The following is a 15437-nucleotide window of genomic DNA, read 5'->3' on the forward strand; positions in this document are numbered from 1 at the left end:
CCTGCTGGTTCCTGGTGGTCTTCAAACCCCTGCTGGGCTGAGGGGCGCGAACATGTCTACCCCTGCTGCGGTGTAAAACGGCATAAAACCATTTCACTGTGACCTGAAGCTGTTTCCGTTCGCTACCACAAGGAGCCGCTGTTGCCTCAGATTACATCTCAGCATGAACAACAAGCACGACCCAAGAACTCGAGGCGTGTCTGTGGTTTGGATGCTCCTGTTGGTGAGGAGCATCACCTCCTCAGCAGCAGGAGGTGATGCTCCTCACCTGCATTAACCAACAGTGAGTGTGAACGCCGGATCATTATTACCATGGTTACGGCAGCCGAACAAAAACAAACAACAATGTCTCCTAATGATGCAATTATTTGTTGCTAATGGCTTTTATTCTGAAGGCAGGTTTGTTGCTAATGGCTTTTATTCTGAAGGCAGGTTTGTTGTGTGCACGGTCTGTTTGCTGAATAAAAAGAAAATGAATAAAGATGAATAAAAAATCACGTGTGTGTGTGTAGGTGTGTGTGCGTGTGTGTGTGTGTGTGTAGGTGTGTGTGCGTGTGTGTGTGTAGGTGTGTGTGTAGGTGTGTGTGCGTGTGTGTGTGTGTGTAAGTGTGTGTGCGTGCGTGTGTATTGTCTTGAAGCAATCAGCGCCCTTCACTCACATTATCTTCTAAACAGATCTGTAATGGAGCTAAGCTCGACCGGACTCTGCTGCCCTCTGCTGGTGGGAGAACTGCAGCTCATCTCCCTGACGAATGCAGGCACAAAAAGTAAACAGGCTTAAAGCAAAGCATTGTGGGGAAAAAAGTAATGTGATGCACGGCTAATCATAAATGTATTTACATTTTCAGAGAGAACAAAACAATTCTAGTACTAGTACTGCTAGTACTACAACTAATACTATAACTACTACTACTGCTACTAGTACTGCTAGTACTACAACTAGTACCGTGACTACTTCTACTACTATTACTTCAACTACTACTACTATTGCTACTATTATCACTATTACAACTAATAGCACTAGTACTACTAGTACAAATACTAGTACAAATACTAGTAGTACTACTAGTACCCTAAACCTGCTACTACTGCTACTACTACTACTGTCGTAATGAGCAAAATAAATTATTATAATAAATTATAATTATAATATTGTCATGCCCCACCCCCTTCCTGGACACGCCCCTGCAACTACATCAGACTTTATTTCAATTTCACTTAAACCACAAAGAAAATTATTTGTTGAGTCGGTGACGTATTTTAAAATCTAAAAACATTTCATTCAGGTAATTTAATGAAATAAAGGCTGAATGTCGTATTTATAGAACGATAGAGCGTGATAGAAGACGCCCACGCCTCAGAGAGAGAGGGGGAGAGAGAGGGGAGACGAGAGAAGGGTAGAGAGGGGGGTAGAGAGAGGGAGAGAGGGGGAGAGCGAGGGAGATGAGAGGGAGGGAGAGAGAGGGGGGGAGAGAGAGAGGGAGATGAGAGAGAGGGGGAGAGAGAGGGAGAGAGGGGGAGAGCGAGGGAGATGAGAGGGGGAGAGAGAGGGAGAGAGGAGAGAGAGAGCGGGGGAGACAGAGAGAGGGAGACAGAGTGAAAGAGAGAGGGAGCGGAGGGAGGAGAGAGAGGGAGACAGAGAGAGAGGGAGGGAGGAGAGAGAGCGGGGGAGACAGAGAGAGAGGGGGAGAGAGAGCGGGGGAGAGAGAAAGAGGGAGACAGAGAGAGGGAGACAGAGAGAGAGGGAGAGAGGAGAGAGAGAGCGGGGGAGACAGAGAGAGGGAGACAGAGAGAGAGGGAGGGAGGAGAGAGAGCGGGGGAGACAGAGAGAGAGGGAGGGAGGAGAGAGAGCGGGGGAGAGAGAGAGAGGGAGACAGAGAGAGCGGCGCTGCGTGGAGCAGCACTCGCCATCGTTCCGCTGCTTCCTGCTCATCCGGCTGAACTCCGTTCGGAGTGATGCTCTCTCTCTCTCTCTCTCTCTCTCTCTCTCTCTCGCTCTCTCTCTCTCTCCCGGATCAGGACCGCTGCAGGAACTTCTCCGTCCCCCAGCGGTCTCGCTCTTTGTCTCCAGAGGCTTCCCAACGACGGGTGAGTCGTCTGGTTTGGACTCCTCTCCTCCTTTCACTGATTGATTACTTCCCGTTTGTGCCGATCGCCCCCCCAACAGGTCCGATGTCGGACTGGAGGCTTCCGTGTCTCCTCCTGCAGGCAGCTCTCCTGCCGCTGCTCGCCGAGGGGGACAGGATGTGTCCGGCGAGCTGTCGCTGCGAGGGAAAGATGGTTTACTGCGAGTCGGGCGTCTTCCAGGACCTCCCGGAGAACCTCGGCGGGGGGTGCCAGGGCCTGTCCCTGCGCTACAACGGCCTGCGGGTCCTGCTGCCCCACCAGTTCGCCCACCTCAACCAGCTGGTCTGGCTCTACCTGGACCACAACGCCATCGCCGCCGTCAACGCCCTGGCCTTCCACGGCGTGCGCCGGCTCAAGGAGCTGATCCTCAGCTCCAATCAGATCGCACGGCTGCACAACAACACTTTCAGCGCCGTTCCCAACCTCAGGAATCTGGACTTGTCCGACAATCAGCTCCAGCGCCTGCAGCCGGGACATTTCTCCGGCCTGCGTAAGCTGCAGCGCCTCCACCTCCGATCCAACGGGCTGAAGCAGATCCTCACTCGGACCTTTCTGGAATGCCGCAGCCTGGAGTTCCTGGACTTGGGATACAACCGCTTGCGGAGCGTCAGCCGGACCACGTTCCTGGGCCTGTTCAAGCTGAGGGAACTCCATTTGGAGCACAACCAATTCTCCAGGATGAACTTCTTCGTTTTCCCCCGACTGACCAACCTCCAGGCGCTTTACCTGCAGTGGAACCGCATCCGGTCCATCAGCCAAGGCGCGCCGTGGACCTGGCGCAAGCTCCGGAAACTGGACCTGTCCGGAAATGAGATCCAGATCCTGGACCCAGCGGTTTTCCAGAGTATGCCAAACCTAGAAATACTCAACCTGGAATCCAACAAGCTCAGCGGCGTGTCCGAGGAAGCGGTGGCGGCGTGGACGTCGCTGTCCACCATCAGTCTGGCGGGGAACGCCTGGGACTGCAGCCCCGGAATCTGTCCTCTTATGGGATGGCTCAGCCGGATCCGGGACGTCAAAGACATCAGCATGATCTGCAGCGGTCCCAAGTCGGCGCAGGGCGAACGAGTCGTGGACGTGGCGAGGAATCACTCGACCTGCATGGATGTGTTCTCCACAGCGGGGTCCACTTCCTCCCGGGCCGTGGACGTCCCGCCTCCCCCGTCCCCTCCGTCCCCCCCGTCTCCCCCCACACCGCCGGATCACTCCGAGTCAACCCCCTCTCAAGTCAGCCCGAGTGCGACTGACTCGGAGACCGCGATGAGGTCCACGTCAGCGCCCGGACCGCCTGCGTCCCTCGTCCCCGAGCTGCCGTTCGAGCACATGGCGTTCCATAAAATCATGGCGGGCAGCGTGGCGCTGTTCCTGTCGCTGTCGTTGATCCTCCTGGTTATTTACGTGTCGTGGAGGCGCTACCCCGACGCCGTGAGGCAGCTGCAGCAGAACGCCGTCAACCACAAACGCAGGAAAAAGGTCCTCAAGCAGGAGCAGGACCTGAACGCTCAGCTGCAGGAGTACTACCTGAGCTACCACGCCAACCCGGAGGCGGGCGAGGCGAGGCCGTGCACCTGCACCATATCGGGATCCATCGAGTGCGAGGTCTGAGCTGCAAAGGCCGCTGGCGCCGAGCCGAGGCCGGTCGCACATCGGATGACAGATCCTGCAGCGCTGAAAGAAACACCTGGGGTGTAAGAACGAACTCACAGAGAGACAGAGGCGGAGCTAAGTATCACCTGACCAACAGGTTAGTTGAGACCGCCGCCCAGCCGGACCTCATTCTGGGTCCATGAACACCGGCGTCCAATAGAGGCTCCTCCTACTGGCTAGTCTTTATCTTTATTGGGTAACTTGTGAGGGCGCACCTTTCGTACACCTGTCTGACCTTCCACCTGGTGGCACCAGATGCTGTTTGTCCTCTTTAGCACTTGAGACGACGAGACGTCCGGAGACGTGTTTGCATGAATTCACGCTTCACACTTAAAGGAACAGTTCACCCAAATATAAAGTCCACTCGTCAACATTCCCATGTGAGTTTTCCCAAACACCTGAAGAAGACGGAGAACCCAAACAGAACCCGAAACTTTACGAACTGTCCGCCGCAGCCTCGCGGCTAAACGCTAAAGAGGCGGCAGCAGCAAAGGCCAGGGAGGTTCGTTTGTATAGCAGCTTTCAGCTACAAGGTAATTCACGCAATGCATCAAAATAAAATCACAGAAGAAGAACATGAATAAAGCATTTCACAAAAGAAGCCATAAAAGATTCACTAATCGAAAAAGGTTATTCAAAACCTTATGAATACTCTCACCAAATGTCGTTGAGATAATACGTCTCTACCTTGATTTAAAAGAACAGCGTTTCAACACATCTGCATTGTTCTGGAAGTTTATTCCAGATATTTGGAGCAACAGAGATCACGACTTCTCCTCGAGCTCCGCTCAATGCTAACGCTTTTAGCCTTAGCATTTTAGCCAATGCTAACTCTTTTAGCTCAGAGGGTTAGCTGATTTAACCTCGTGTCCATCGGGTTACAAGAGTCGAAGGCGCTTCATCTGCATACCTCAGTGCTCACATTACGAACACAGCGGAAGCTAACGTTAGCATTAGCCCGCACAGGTAGCAGGTAAACACTGAGACTTCCTGTCACTTCCTGTTCCTGGGAGTTGTACGGCTTTCTCAGGTAGGTACAATAGCTAACGTATTTAGCTTTGAGGCTACACTGAAAGGCATTCCTTCAACATCTTTCAGATGCCCCGCCCCTCCACAGACCTGATCAAACAATCCCCAATCCATCCCAAACCTTGAAAGGCGTTCTTTTCAGGTTGGATGACAACATTCTCGTGGGGTGAACTTTTCCTTTACGATATCGATCCCACACATAAACGTATCGGCTCTGATGATAACGTTTTTTCTTTGACTTATTGAGGCGGTACTTTAAAGAGTCGACTTTCACGAAGACGTTTGTGTGAATTATTCCGTCTGATGATGCATCGTTTGTGTTCGCGCCGTTCAATGTGACTGTAATTAAAAGAAAGGCTGATAATGGAGGAAACGGTGTTTGTGTGGTGAGAGAACCGATCGGTGGAAGAGAAAACGCTGCTTTCAAATCTTCCGTGTTCTTTGCTGCTGCATGAAAGCAGAGCTGACGTGTTTCCCATCACGTGTCGACCGTATCTGGGTTACACACCTCAAACCCAAGCGTGGAACGGAGCGCCTTGATTCCATGACAATGAAGCAAGCCGAGTCTAAACCTGTCTTTGTCCCCTCGGTCCACATCCGGGTCCCTGAAACCAAGAACAGATTCGGAATCTGGCTTCTATAGGAAGAGATTTTCTCCCAGTTGATGTCTGAGAAAGGAAATAGATGAAGGTATCACCCACACGGGGCCTGTCTTCATCACCTCCTCGCCTTCCTCTCCTGTCTGCCTCATTTGTCTCCGTCTCTCCGACTGGGAGCAGGAAGACAACCTGCTCCAGGGGACGTTTTCTCATGTGTGACACCAGACAGGATTAGGAATGGGACGCCGCCGGAGCTTCAGCGTTCTCATTGGAAATCGATAATCTGAAACGTGAAACGTAGGAAAAATGTCTGGGATCAGGACGGATTTCTTCTTCTTTGGTGTGAAAACAGCAAACAGACACCAGCTTGCTCATTTCGACACCAATCTGTGTGATTGAGGATTACACAAGAACCTCTCAATGGAGCTTCAGGAAATTCAGGGTCAGGGTTGGGAGTGGAACCGGGAAGAAACCACGGAATTCTGGAGTGGATCCAGATAAAGGGGCGGATTTAGGAGTTATTTTATTGTTTCATGCAAAAGGGAGAACCAATGGATGAACGGTTGAATAAATATGACTTATAAATTTAACATTCGATAAAATTAAAAGAAGTTTGTTTGTTGATTTTCATTCATTGTGACCAAAAATAATTCGGAACTGTAGGGTGTAAATGGTGACATGAGGGTGTAACGGGTGACATGAGGGTGTAACGGGTGACATGAGGGTGTAACGAGTGACATGAGGGTGTAAATGGTGACATGAGGGTGTGACGGGTGACATGAGGGTGTGACGGGTGACATGAGGGTGTAACGGGTGACATGAGGGTGTAAATGGTGACATGAGGGTGTAACGGGTGACATGAGGGTGTAACGAGTGACATGAGGGTGTAACGGGTGACATGAGGGTGTAACGGGTGACATGAGGGTGTAAATGGTGACATGAGGGTGTAACGGGTGACATGAGGGTGTAACGGGTGACATGAGGGTGTAACGGGTGACATGAGGAGGTAACTGTGACATGAGGGTGTAAATGGTGACATGAGGGTGTAACGGGTGACATGAGGAGGTAACTGTGACATGAGGGTGTAACGGGTGACATGAGGGTGTAAATGGTGACATGAGGGTGTAACAGGTGACATGAGGGTGTAAATGGTGACATGAGGGTGTAAATGGTGACATGAGCGCGTAACGGGTGACATGAGGGTGTAACGGGTGACAAAGGTGAGATAAAGGTGAGACAAAGGTGAGGTATATCTAACACCATTGCTTCCGTAAACTTCCCAACGGAAGATCAGTCTTTGCAGACAGACTTATTGTTCGTCTGCAGCCTGTGAGAATCCGTTTTTCCCAGTTTCATTTCTCACCAGCAGAAATATTTTGTCTCACATTGTCGCACATTTCCATTTGTTTTCATATCTCCTCTTTTTCCTGTTGTTGTTGTAGTTTTTTACGTTCTGTACTTTTCTCAGACACTCCTTCTCCTTCTCGTCTCACACGAAGCTTCTGGTCGGTAAAAGGTCGCTCACATAAGATTTATGATATCCCATAATTCCCTTTCTACACATGATTCCGGCTCTGCTTCGCCTGCAGGCCTCCCGGCGCTCCGAGCGTATTTACTCTGCAGCGCCTTCACATTTGATGAATTTCCTTCGAGGTCCAACGAGAGAATCCGAACAGAACAAACGATCCGCTGATCTAATTGTGCCACGTATTGTAATTAGAGTTTGATTTGTCATCCTGTGACTGATGAAACTACTCAAATCTGTTGATTAGACGCCGTTTCTGCGTCTCGCTGATCAAGTCAGAGGATATTTGTTTTTTTGGGGGGGGGTTGATGCTATTGACTTGGAATAACCTGCACAAACAGAACCCGTCTGGAGGAAGACGACATGCCGTCCGAGCGCGCCAACAAATGAAAAATGGATTTTTAAGTTAATCAACACACTTTATACGGTCAGATATTCAGTCGACACGAACAGCAGTTCCTCCCGAAACGCTCCCGGGCAGCGTGAGGCGTCGACTTCCACCCGTCAGCAGGGATTGTTTTAAACGGAATGTGTGCAGCTTCTGTTCGCCGCCGCCAAACGCTGCGCTTTAAAAGATAAGCGCAATAAGCTAACAGCAGCGGCGGGAACATTCCCGGGTTTCATTGTCGGAACGCCTCAAAACCTATTTGTCATTTTTGTCTGCCTCATTTCCATTCAGGAGGTCATCCTCGAAAAACGAGAGGAAGAAAACAACAGGAGGAGATTTAGATGAGAAGAACGTAATCAAGTCACAGCAGGCGGCCGCGGTTAGCTTAGCATAAATGCTGGAAACTGTTAGCAGTCGGACGTTGTTGTCTTTCGTATTCAAGCCGTTTAAATACAGGATAAAGACATTTCTAAAATCCCGACGTGACGAAGCTCTTCCAGAACATCGGGTTGAAATCTGGTTCATATTCCGAGTGTTTTCCTCCTGACAGTCCGACGGACTCGGAATACGCACCTGAAAGGATTCACCCGTCACCGCTTCCGTTCCCCGAACCTTCCGTTCCCCGAACCTTCCGTTACCTGGAAAAATCATTTCAGCGCTAATGCAGCTTTTGTGAAGCGTCTCGGCGGGTCAGAGAGAAAACATGCTTTATCTTTATTGTCTTCCAGGTCGGTGTCAGTGAAAGCGTTTCTATGGCGATGGCGTCCATTTATCAGCGTTACATCAGGGTTATTTATATTCTATCATTCTTCTGCTCTCTGAAGGCCTTTTATTAAACACTCAGAAATAGCTGCCCGTTATCGGTTCAACAATTGGCTAAAAAATCTGGACCGAGCACAAAACAGGAAGGGCGTGGCGCGATGACGGTTTCACCATGAAACAGGAAGTCGTTGAGAACCGGTGATATGCTACGGGTTTCGAGATCGCCCGTGGTGCATCGACTCTGCAGCGCCCCCTGGAAGAAGCCCCCACCAGGTGAGCTACAATAAAGCCCCCAAAGGTCCCGGTTTGAACGCCGCTACTGCTGTTAGTCATATCGCCCCCTGCTGGCAACAGGAAACCTTACACAACATCAAATTCTCAATTGCTGAGTGTTCTCTTGCTCCACCTAGTGGACACAGGAAGTGACGTTTTAATCTTTAAAGCATTAAATACACAACATGCGGCGGCACATGTGGTCCGGCGGCGGGTTACAGGAGCCTCTTCACCCTGAACCACGGATCCCAGAACCGCTTTATGAAACCACATTCACAGGGTCATATTAAAGCCATTTCTGGCCCCGCCCCCGACGTGGCGCTCGTACATACGTGCCTTCTGGACGAAGGACCAGCAAGGCGGCGCCTTCTTTCTGGATCTCACCTCATTGTTTCTTTGATTTATTTCCCCCGGTTCTTCAAGCCTCCACCTGACGCTCCAGGGAAATCAACCGAAAGCCAACAACGATTAAATGTATGAGATTTACAAGCAGTGCGCCTCGTCATATTGCTGTTTCCTGTTTCCTGAGTAAAAACAAGAAAAGCCATTATGGCACCCGGGATAAAGACAGTGTGGCCGTCCACGGAGGAGCCGCGCTAAGGAGGGAAAGGAAACGTCCTCCTTCTGTTTTCCTCCCAAACACAGAGGATAAAGCCGAGGCGTCTCAGAGACGACGCCGAGGCTTGGCAGCTGCCTGCGTGAACGACAGGCCGGCCGACACGCCGAAAATATCAACAACAAAAGAAAACACATTTGAAAGATGAAGGAAGCCTCTCCGGAATCTCTGGATTCCTGCGTGCCGCGTGCAGAAGACACCGTCTTTATAAACATCTGGATTGCTGCGTCTTCCCATCGTCTTTATAAACGGCTGTGAAATGTTGCTCTCATTAAGGCCTTTCTGTGCCGGGACTTGTTTTGACACGAGTCCCCCCGGGTCGGCGCCGCCGGCTCTTCTGTTACCGCATGACTGATAGCAGCATTAGCGCCGCGGAGGCACGCTAATAAAGATACCAAGCACCAAAGCCGTCTTCATTACCACCGAGACGCCGCGGTGGAACCTGCTAAAGGGCGGAGAGTTCAACCCGGTGGGATCCCTTACTGCCTTTAACAGCTCGGCCCTGAAGGATGCTGGGAAATCCCTGCAGGCATCTTTGATTTCCGTGCAGCGGATTCCTCCTGAGCGGCGGGAAGTAATCTGTCGGCCGTCGTTGAGCGAACGCCGGCGTTGGTTTGCAGCTTCGCTCGCACGCTGGTTAGAACCAGAACCAACGGTTAGAACCGCAGGGCGTGGCTAATTAACTGGACCTTTCGCGTTTCATTTTTCCTAGCAGGGCAGCAAATGTTTCCGGAGCCAACCTTCCGTTGCCGGATTTAATCCCGCGTGTCGCCGCAGACCTGGCGTCACAATGACCCGGTTCACACTGATCCGGTTCACACTGATCCGGTTCACAATGACCCGGTTCACGCTGACCCGGTTCACACTGATCCGGTTCACAATGACCCGTTCACACTGATCCGGTTCACACTGATCCGGTTCACAATGACCCGGTTCACAATGATCCGGTTCACACTGATCCGGTTCACACTGACCCGGTTCACAATGACCCGGTTCACAATGACCCAGTTCACACTGATCCGGTTCACACTGACCCGGTTCACGCTGACCCGGTTCACACTGATCCGGTTCACAATGACCCGGTTCACGCTGACCCGGTTCACGCGGATCCGGTTCACGCTGAACCGGCTCACACTGACCCGGTTCTCACTGATCCGGTTCACAATGACCCGGTTCACACCGACCCGGTTCACAATGACCCGGTTCACAATGACCCGGTTCACACTGATCCGGTTCACACTGACCCGGTTCACACCGACCCGGTTCACAATGACCCGGTTCACAATGACCCGGTTCACACTGATCCAGCGTTTTAAAGTCCAGGCTAATTAAACCTCCAGTCCTCTAACCTGATTGGTCCGTTCATGCTCGGCTGTATGTAGCAGTTTAATTGAACGGGTCACTTGATGCTACTTCTGCTAGCGGTACCGGTTCGCTGACGACGTTAAGTATCATTAATATTCCCCGACGTCTCGCACAGAGCAGGAAATCGGACTTTTCTCATTACGACCAGGCAGCCTGTCAGAATTGCGAGATAAGGCGTCTAATTTAGTTCTTGCTGAACGAGAATGAAAACACGCTGCAGCTCGTGATGTTTTTACGGCGCTCCGTCTTTCATTGAGCGACTGATGCTTTGATAACGGTGATTATCAGCCGGCTTCTTCCCGGATGCTGGCGAGGAACGCCGCTCACATCCAGTAATGATCGCTCTGTGGTTCCCCGTCTGATCCATAACTCCACATTTGTGAATAAAGCTTTGACCAAAGTACCCGGGGGCGAGCAGCGGGAGCAGAGGCGGGACTTCGGCAGCCAATCCCGAATTAAAAAGCGCGAGCTCGCTAACTAGCGGCTAGCCGATGAGAACGATTGCGTTGACGTCGCTGTCCCGACGGCTTCCACCGTTCATCGCCGGGTATGAATATTTCTGTAGAAAATAAAAGCACGGATTGGAATTTAATTTCTTATGCAATATGTAAATTAGTTAATTAAAATAAATTAGAATAATCACGCACTTTAACCTCCATGCAGCGCTGCATTATGATAATTTGTCCGGTCATTTGCATTGACTGATCCACGGAATATTGCTTTGCCTGAAAGACGTATTTTATTCATGTATTTATCCTCTGTAAATTAATGCGTGCCAGAACTACATTTAAATTACAGAGCAACAGACGGGCCATGATTTATTTAAAAGGAACGTTTGAAACCCCCCAAAGCACAACTTTATCTCTGAGGGGACGGGAGGGATCATCTGTGCTTGACATCAAGAACATCTGAAATGAAAAAGAAGCGCAGAAATAAATAAAACATGCTGATATTAGGAATGCAGCTGAATATTTGCGGCTGCATGAAGTCGTTTCTTGTTGCACTTAAAGGAATGCGGGAGCGATAATTCGTATTTCTGTTATTACAGACCCTGCTAAAAGCCCAAAGCGACCGACGTGCTGGTCCGACCAGCAGGACTTTACGACTTCCCGGCCCGTCGGTGCTTTTCAGCGCCCCAGCCTTCGTGATCCGGATCAGCCAGCGATTAGCGGGCCCGTCCGTGTATGTCATAAATAAAACGCCGCAAAATGGGAGCAAATAGCGGCTAGTAGCAGTTAGCAAACACGACGAAACAAGGTGAGAAATAGGCCGACGGGGGTGTGGTCAGGTAGCTCCTCCCACACCATGACATCAGCAGCCAGGAAGTCAAACGACTTGCTCCTTGAAGCGTGTTGTTGTCGTTGTTGTCGTTGGCATCCCTGTAAAGTAAACCTCCACTGACACCAGCCAATCCTGCCTCTGCCCAGCTTGTCTGACTCCTCCCCCAGACACACCCCTCTGGAGAGTTCCATCCAATCATTTTTGGTGATACCTGAAGTCTCCTCTCATCCTGTGGGCTGTGATTGGGTCACTGCTGGGATCGTGATCAACTCCCAGTGACATCATCATCATCATCATCATCATCATTAGAGGATCTACCATGAACTCATCCGAGCCTCTTTTATCTTTGGACATATTTACTTGTTTCTAAACACAAATGGAGCACATTCTCTGTACCTTCATCAGCGTCTTCGTCGCTTCTCCGAGATGATGGTGGAGTGAAGGGGAAGCCAAGCAGCGGCAGAGGACTCGGAGTGGGCCGGCCTCCAGCATGAGTCGCCGTGGACATACTGCAGGGTATATGTGGGCGGGCCGCCTCCGAGCCCCGGGAGGGCCGGAGTCGTCAGTGCTCCGTAAATTCCCTTCTACTTCCACGAACAGATTGGGAAGCTCAGCGTCTCCGGGACTCACTCGGTCTCCGGGGACAGAACGCCGCTCTGGCACTCGTCCTGGACTAGATGGACGCGGCGCTGATGACGTAATCGCCCACGTTTGAGAAGCGGAACAGAAACACACAGTTTAGGTCCTTGGTGGACGTGACCCCGCTCACCCAGCGCAGCGTCCAAAGCTGTCGTCCCAGGATGGACCTCATCGTCCCAGGCTGGACCTCGTCCTCTTTCACTGCATTCACTTTTAACTTCAAAGAATGGAGACACAGCAGGCGACAACGGGGCCGTGTCCCGCTGCGTCCGCCGTCATTGGAGCGCGCTCTGATGGGAGAGGCGTCCTCTCCTTAGCGGGACATCACTGAGATGAAGAGCGACCGGAGCCGAGAGGAATCCTCGTCTCTCTTTAATCCTGCAGAGCAGGAGCAGCACCTGAAACGACACCTTGTCTGAAGGGAGGAGGTCATTTAGCAGCTGCCAGAGGACGGCGAGGGAGCAGGTGATCAAGAAAAGGACTTAACGAGGGTCACGTAAGTTCACGGCTGTGAAAGTAAACCTGAAACAGTTACTGAAGCTGTTTCTCCGTGTGAACCTGGACTGTTTCTCTGTGTGAACCTGGACTGTTTCTCTGTGTGAACCTGGACTGTTTCTCCGTGTGAACCTGGACTGTTTCTCTGTGTGAACCTGGACTGTTTCACTGTGTGAACCTGGACTGTTTCTCCGTGTGAACCTGGACTGTTTCACCGTGTGAACCTGGACTGTTTCACTGTGTGAACCTGGACTGTTTCTCCGTGTGAACCTGGACTGTTTCACTGTGTGAACCTGGACTGTTTCTCCGTGTGAACCTGGACCTTCTGGATGTGCAGAACGACTCAGATCCTGTATTAACCTTAGATCTGGTCGGTGGTTTGATGCTAAGCTGCTTTGCATTGTGGGTAAATGGGGCTCTGCCACTTCAGCTGAGGTGTTTCTGTGCTGATCTGTTCAAAGAGAAGTAGGAAACAGGTGAGTCTTAGCTCCACCTCCTCCGTGTACGCCGTCTACCTGTGGTCTTTAGCGCAGACACCCGTCTCTTCTTCATCGAGGCCAATTCTGGAAACGTGCTGCTCCTTCCCTTCACCTTAAATTCACTTGTTTTGCTCTAAAGGTGGGCGCGGCGATGACGAACAGCTGCTCCGGAATGATCCGGGCCACTGAGCAGGATACGTGGGGGGGATGTGACAGCGTTCATAAGGCCACGTGTTTGTGTGTGAATTATTTCAAACGCGCAGTCAGCTCCGATTAAAGGGAGGGCCGCGAGCCAAAGGCTGCCGCGTCAGACCAAAGCTCTCCGGGAGATCCGATCAGCGGCAACAGAACCCGACTGAAACCGCGACCCCTGGGTCGTGTTTGGGAGGGACTCAAAGATGGATGTTGGTTCGTGCTCGAATGCTGCAGCGGCCCGTCGAACCAAATCACCTGGAAACTCAGATCCGTGTGTCAGGATGAGATCAACGAGGAAATACTGGCGGGGGACGACCTCACAGCGGAAGACAAGAAGCTCAATCAATGTGTCGTAGGTTAATTTACATATTTAAATGAGAATAAAAAAGTATTTCAGTTTGTTTGCATGAAAATAATCCACATTTATCAAATGGTTAAATTGTTCGTGTCATTTTTATCTCACACTGAACGGCACAAAAACAGATTCACATTTGATCTGATGTTTTCATGCAATGATTGACATAAAACTACTTCCTGTCGGGAGGGGGGCGGGCCTTTGAGCCATCCGGGGGGTCACAGAGGTCGCTGCTCACTCTGAGGCCTCGGGTCGCTTCCCTCTCCCGGCCGCCTGACTGGCGTGCCGTGACTCACGCCGCCGTTCTATTTCAGCATGGCCGCTGGCAAACCCGGCCCCTCCCTTCTCGGGTCGTTTGCTTGAGTCGCCTGTTTACTTGCAAGTTGGACATCTGTCGGGCGGGGGGGTTGGTGCAGTGTGATTGGACCACCTTTGGCAAATCTGGGACGATTGATGGGGTTGAAGACGGAGCCAGACTCCTCATCCAGCGAGTTTGGTGGGATCATTAAGGGACTACGGGGTGACCAGAGGAGCGCCGTGTCACCGCGGCCACAAACACAATCATTCATCCTGCGCTTAATGGCGTTCTTGTGCGGCGGCGTGGTTCTGACTGCACTCTGTTCAGCGCCGGTTCCAGAACCTCCTGTTGCACCGCAGGGAGGGAGCGGAGCAATTAACCACCTGCCGGGCGCGGCATTCCCAGGATCGCTCATCATGAACGCCGGAGGCGGGGCCGGGGCCCCGTGTTTCAGGAGCTCCCCTGATTGGTCGACCTCAAATCAGAGCCGAGAGGAAGTCATGACTCCTCATCCTCACAGGTGCATTCAGCCATCTGCAGCCCGGTGATTTCAAAGAACCCTAACGGTGCTTAAATGTAATCCGGATACAAAGTAAGGATTTATTGTTTACGACCTCCGAGGGATTGTTTGTGAGTAAACAAAAACTAACAACAGGATTTCCAGTTTCTGGATAAAATATATAATATTAAATATTTTCCACTTTGTTTTCTTTAATTTTTCTGGAAATACGTCGTGGATTACAGAAAAAAGCTAACAAATATATTATAATCAATAAATATTAAATATTAATATTAAATATTAAATCTAGCTGTGACAAATTCATAAACGATAAAAGGTGGTAACAGGTTAATTAGTGTGTGTGTGGGGACCTGGTTAATCACATGCAGCAGAAACAGGAAGTTGATAGGAAGGTGCTAATGACCCTTTAAGCCCCGCCTCAGAGGCTCAGTGGAGAATATTCCCGCCCTAAACCATCAAAACCAAAGAAATTAGAGTGAAAAAATAATAATAAATAATCCCAAAAACATCGCAACTCATTTCATTTGTGGCCCTGCCAGGTGACAATCATGTGGTCAGCTCACCTGTCAGCTCTGATGTGTTCGTGTCGACAGTAGCTCCACCCACATCCGTCCACTATTAACCAATGAACGAGCAGCAGAGGTTAAACATCGTTAACAAACCACTTTAACACGCTAAAGGCGGGAAAACGTCACTAACCGTGTTCAGAGGATAGAAACAGTGTAAAAGTCCGACAGGTGGATGCAGGGACGGCAGAGGTCAGAGGTCATGTGACCAGAACGCTGCAGATCAAATCACGTCTGTCGGGCGTGTCAACAGGCAGGTAATCCGTCACTCCTTCAGG

The 15437-nt window shown here is 50.8% G+C and overlaps 1 protein-coding gene across 1 annotated transcript; it reads left to right on the forward strand.

The window, feature by feature from the left end:
• The first annotated feature begins 682 nt into the window (after positions 1-682).
• lrrtm4l2 (leucine rich repeat transmembrane neuronal 4 like 2) lies at positions 683-3732 on the forward strand. Its single transcript, XM_068738467.1, has 2 exons — positions 683-767; positions 2168-3732. Exons 1-2 carry the CDS (start codon positions 683-685, stop codon positions 3730-3732), a joined length of 1650 nt encoding a protein of 549 aa, XP_068594568.1.
• Positions 3733-15437: the final 11705 nt, after the last annotated feature.

Source organism: Brachionichthys hirsutus, chromosome 4 (genome assembly GCF_040956055.1).
Source record: "Brachionichthys hirsutus isolate HB-005 chromosome 4, CSIRO-AGI_Bhir_v1, whole genome shotgun sequence".
In the NCBI taxonomy this organism is placed as follows: Eukaryota; Metazoa; Chordata; class Actinopteri; order Lophiiformes; family Brachionichthyidae; genus Brachionichthys; species Brachionichthys hirsutus.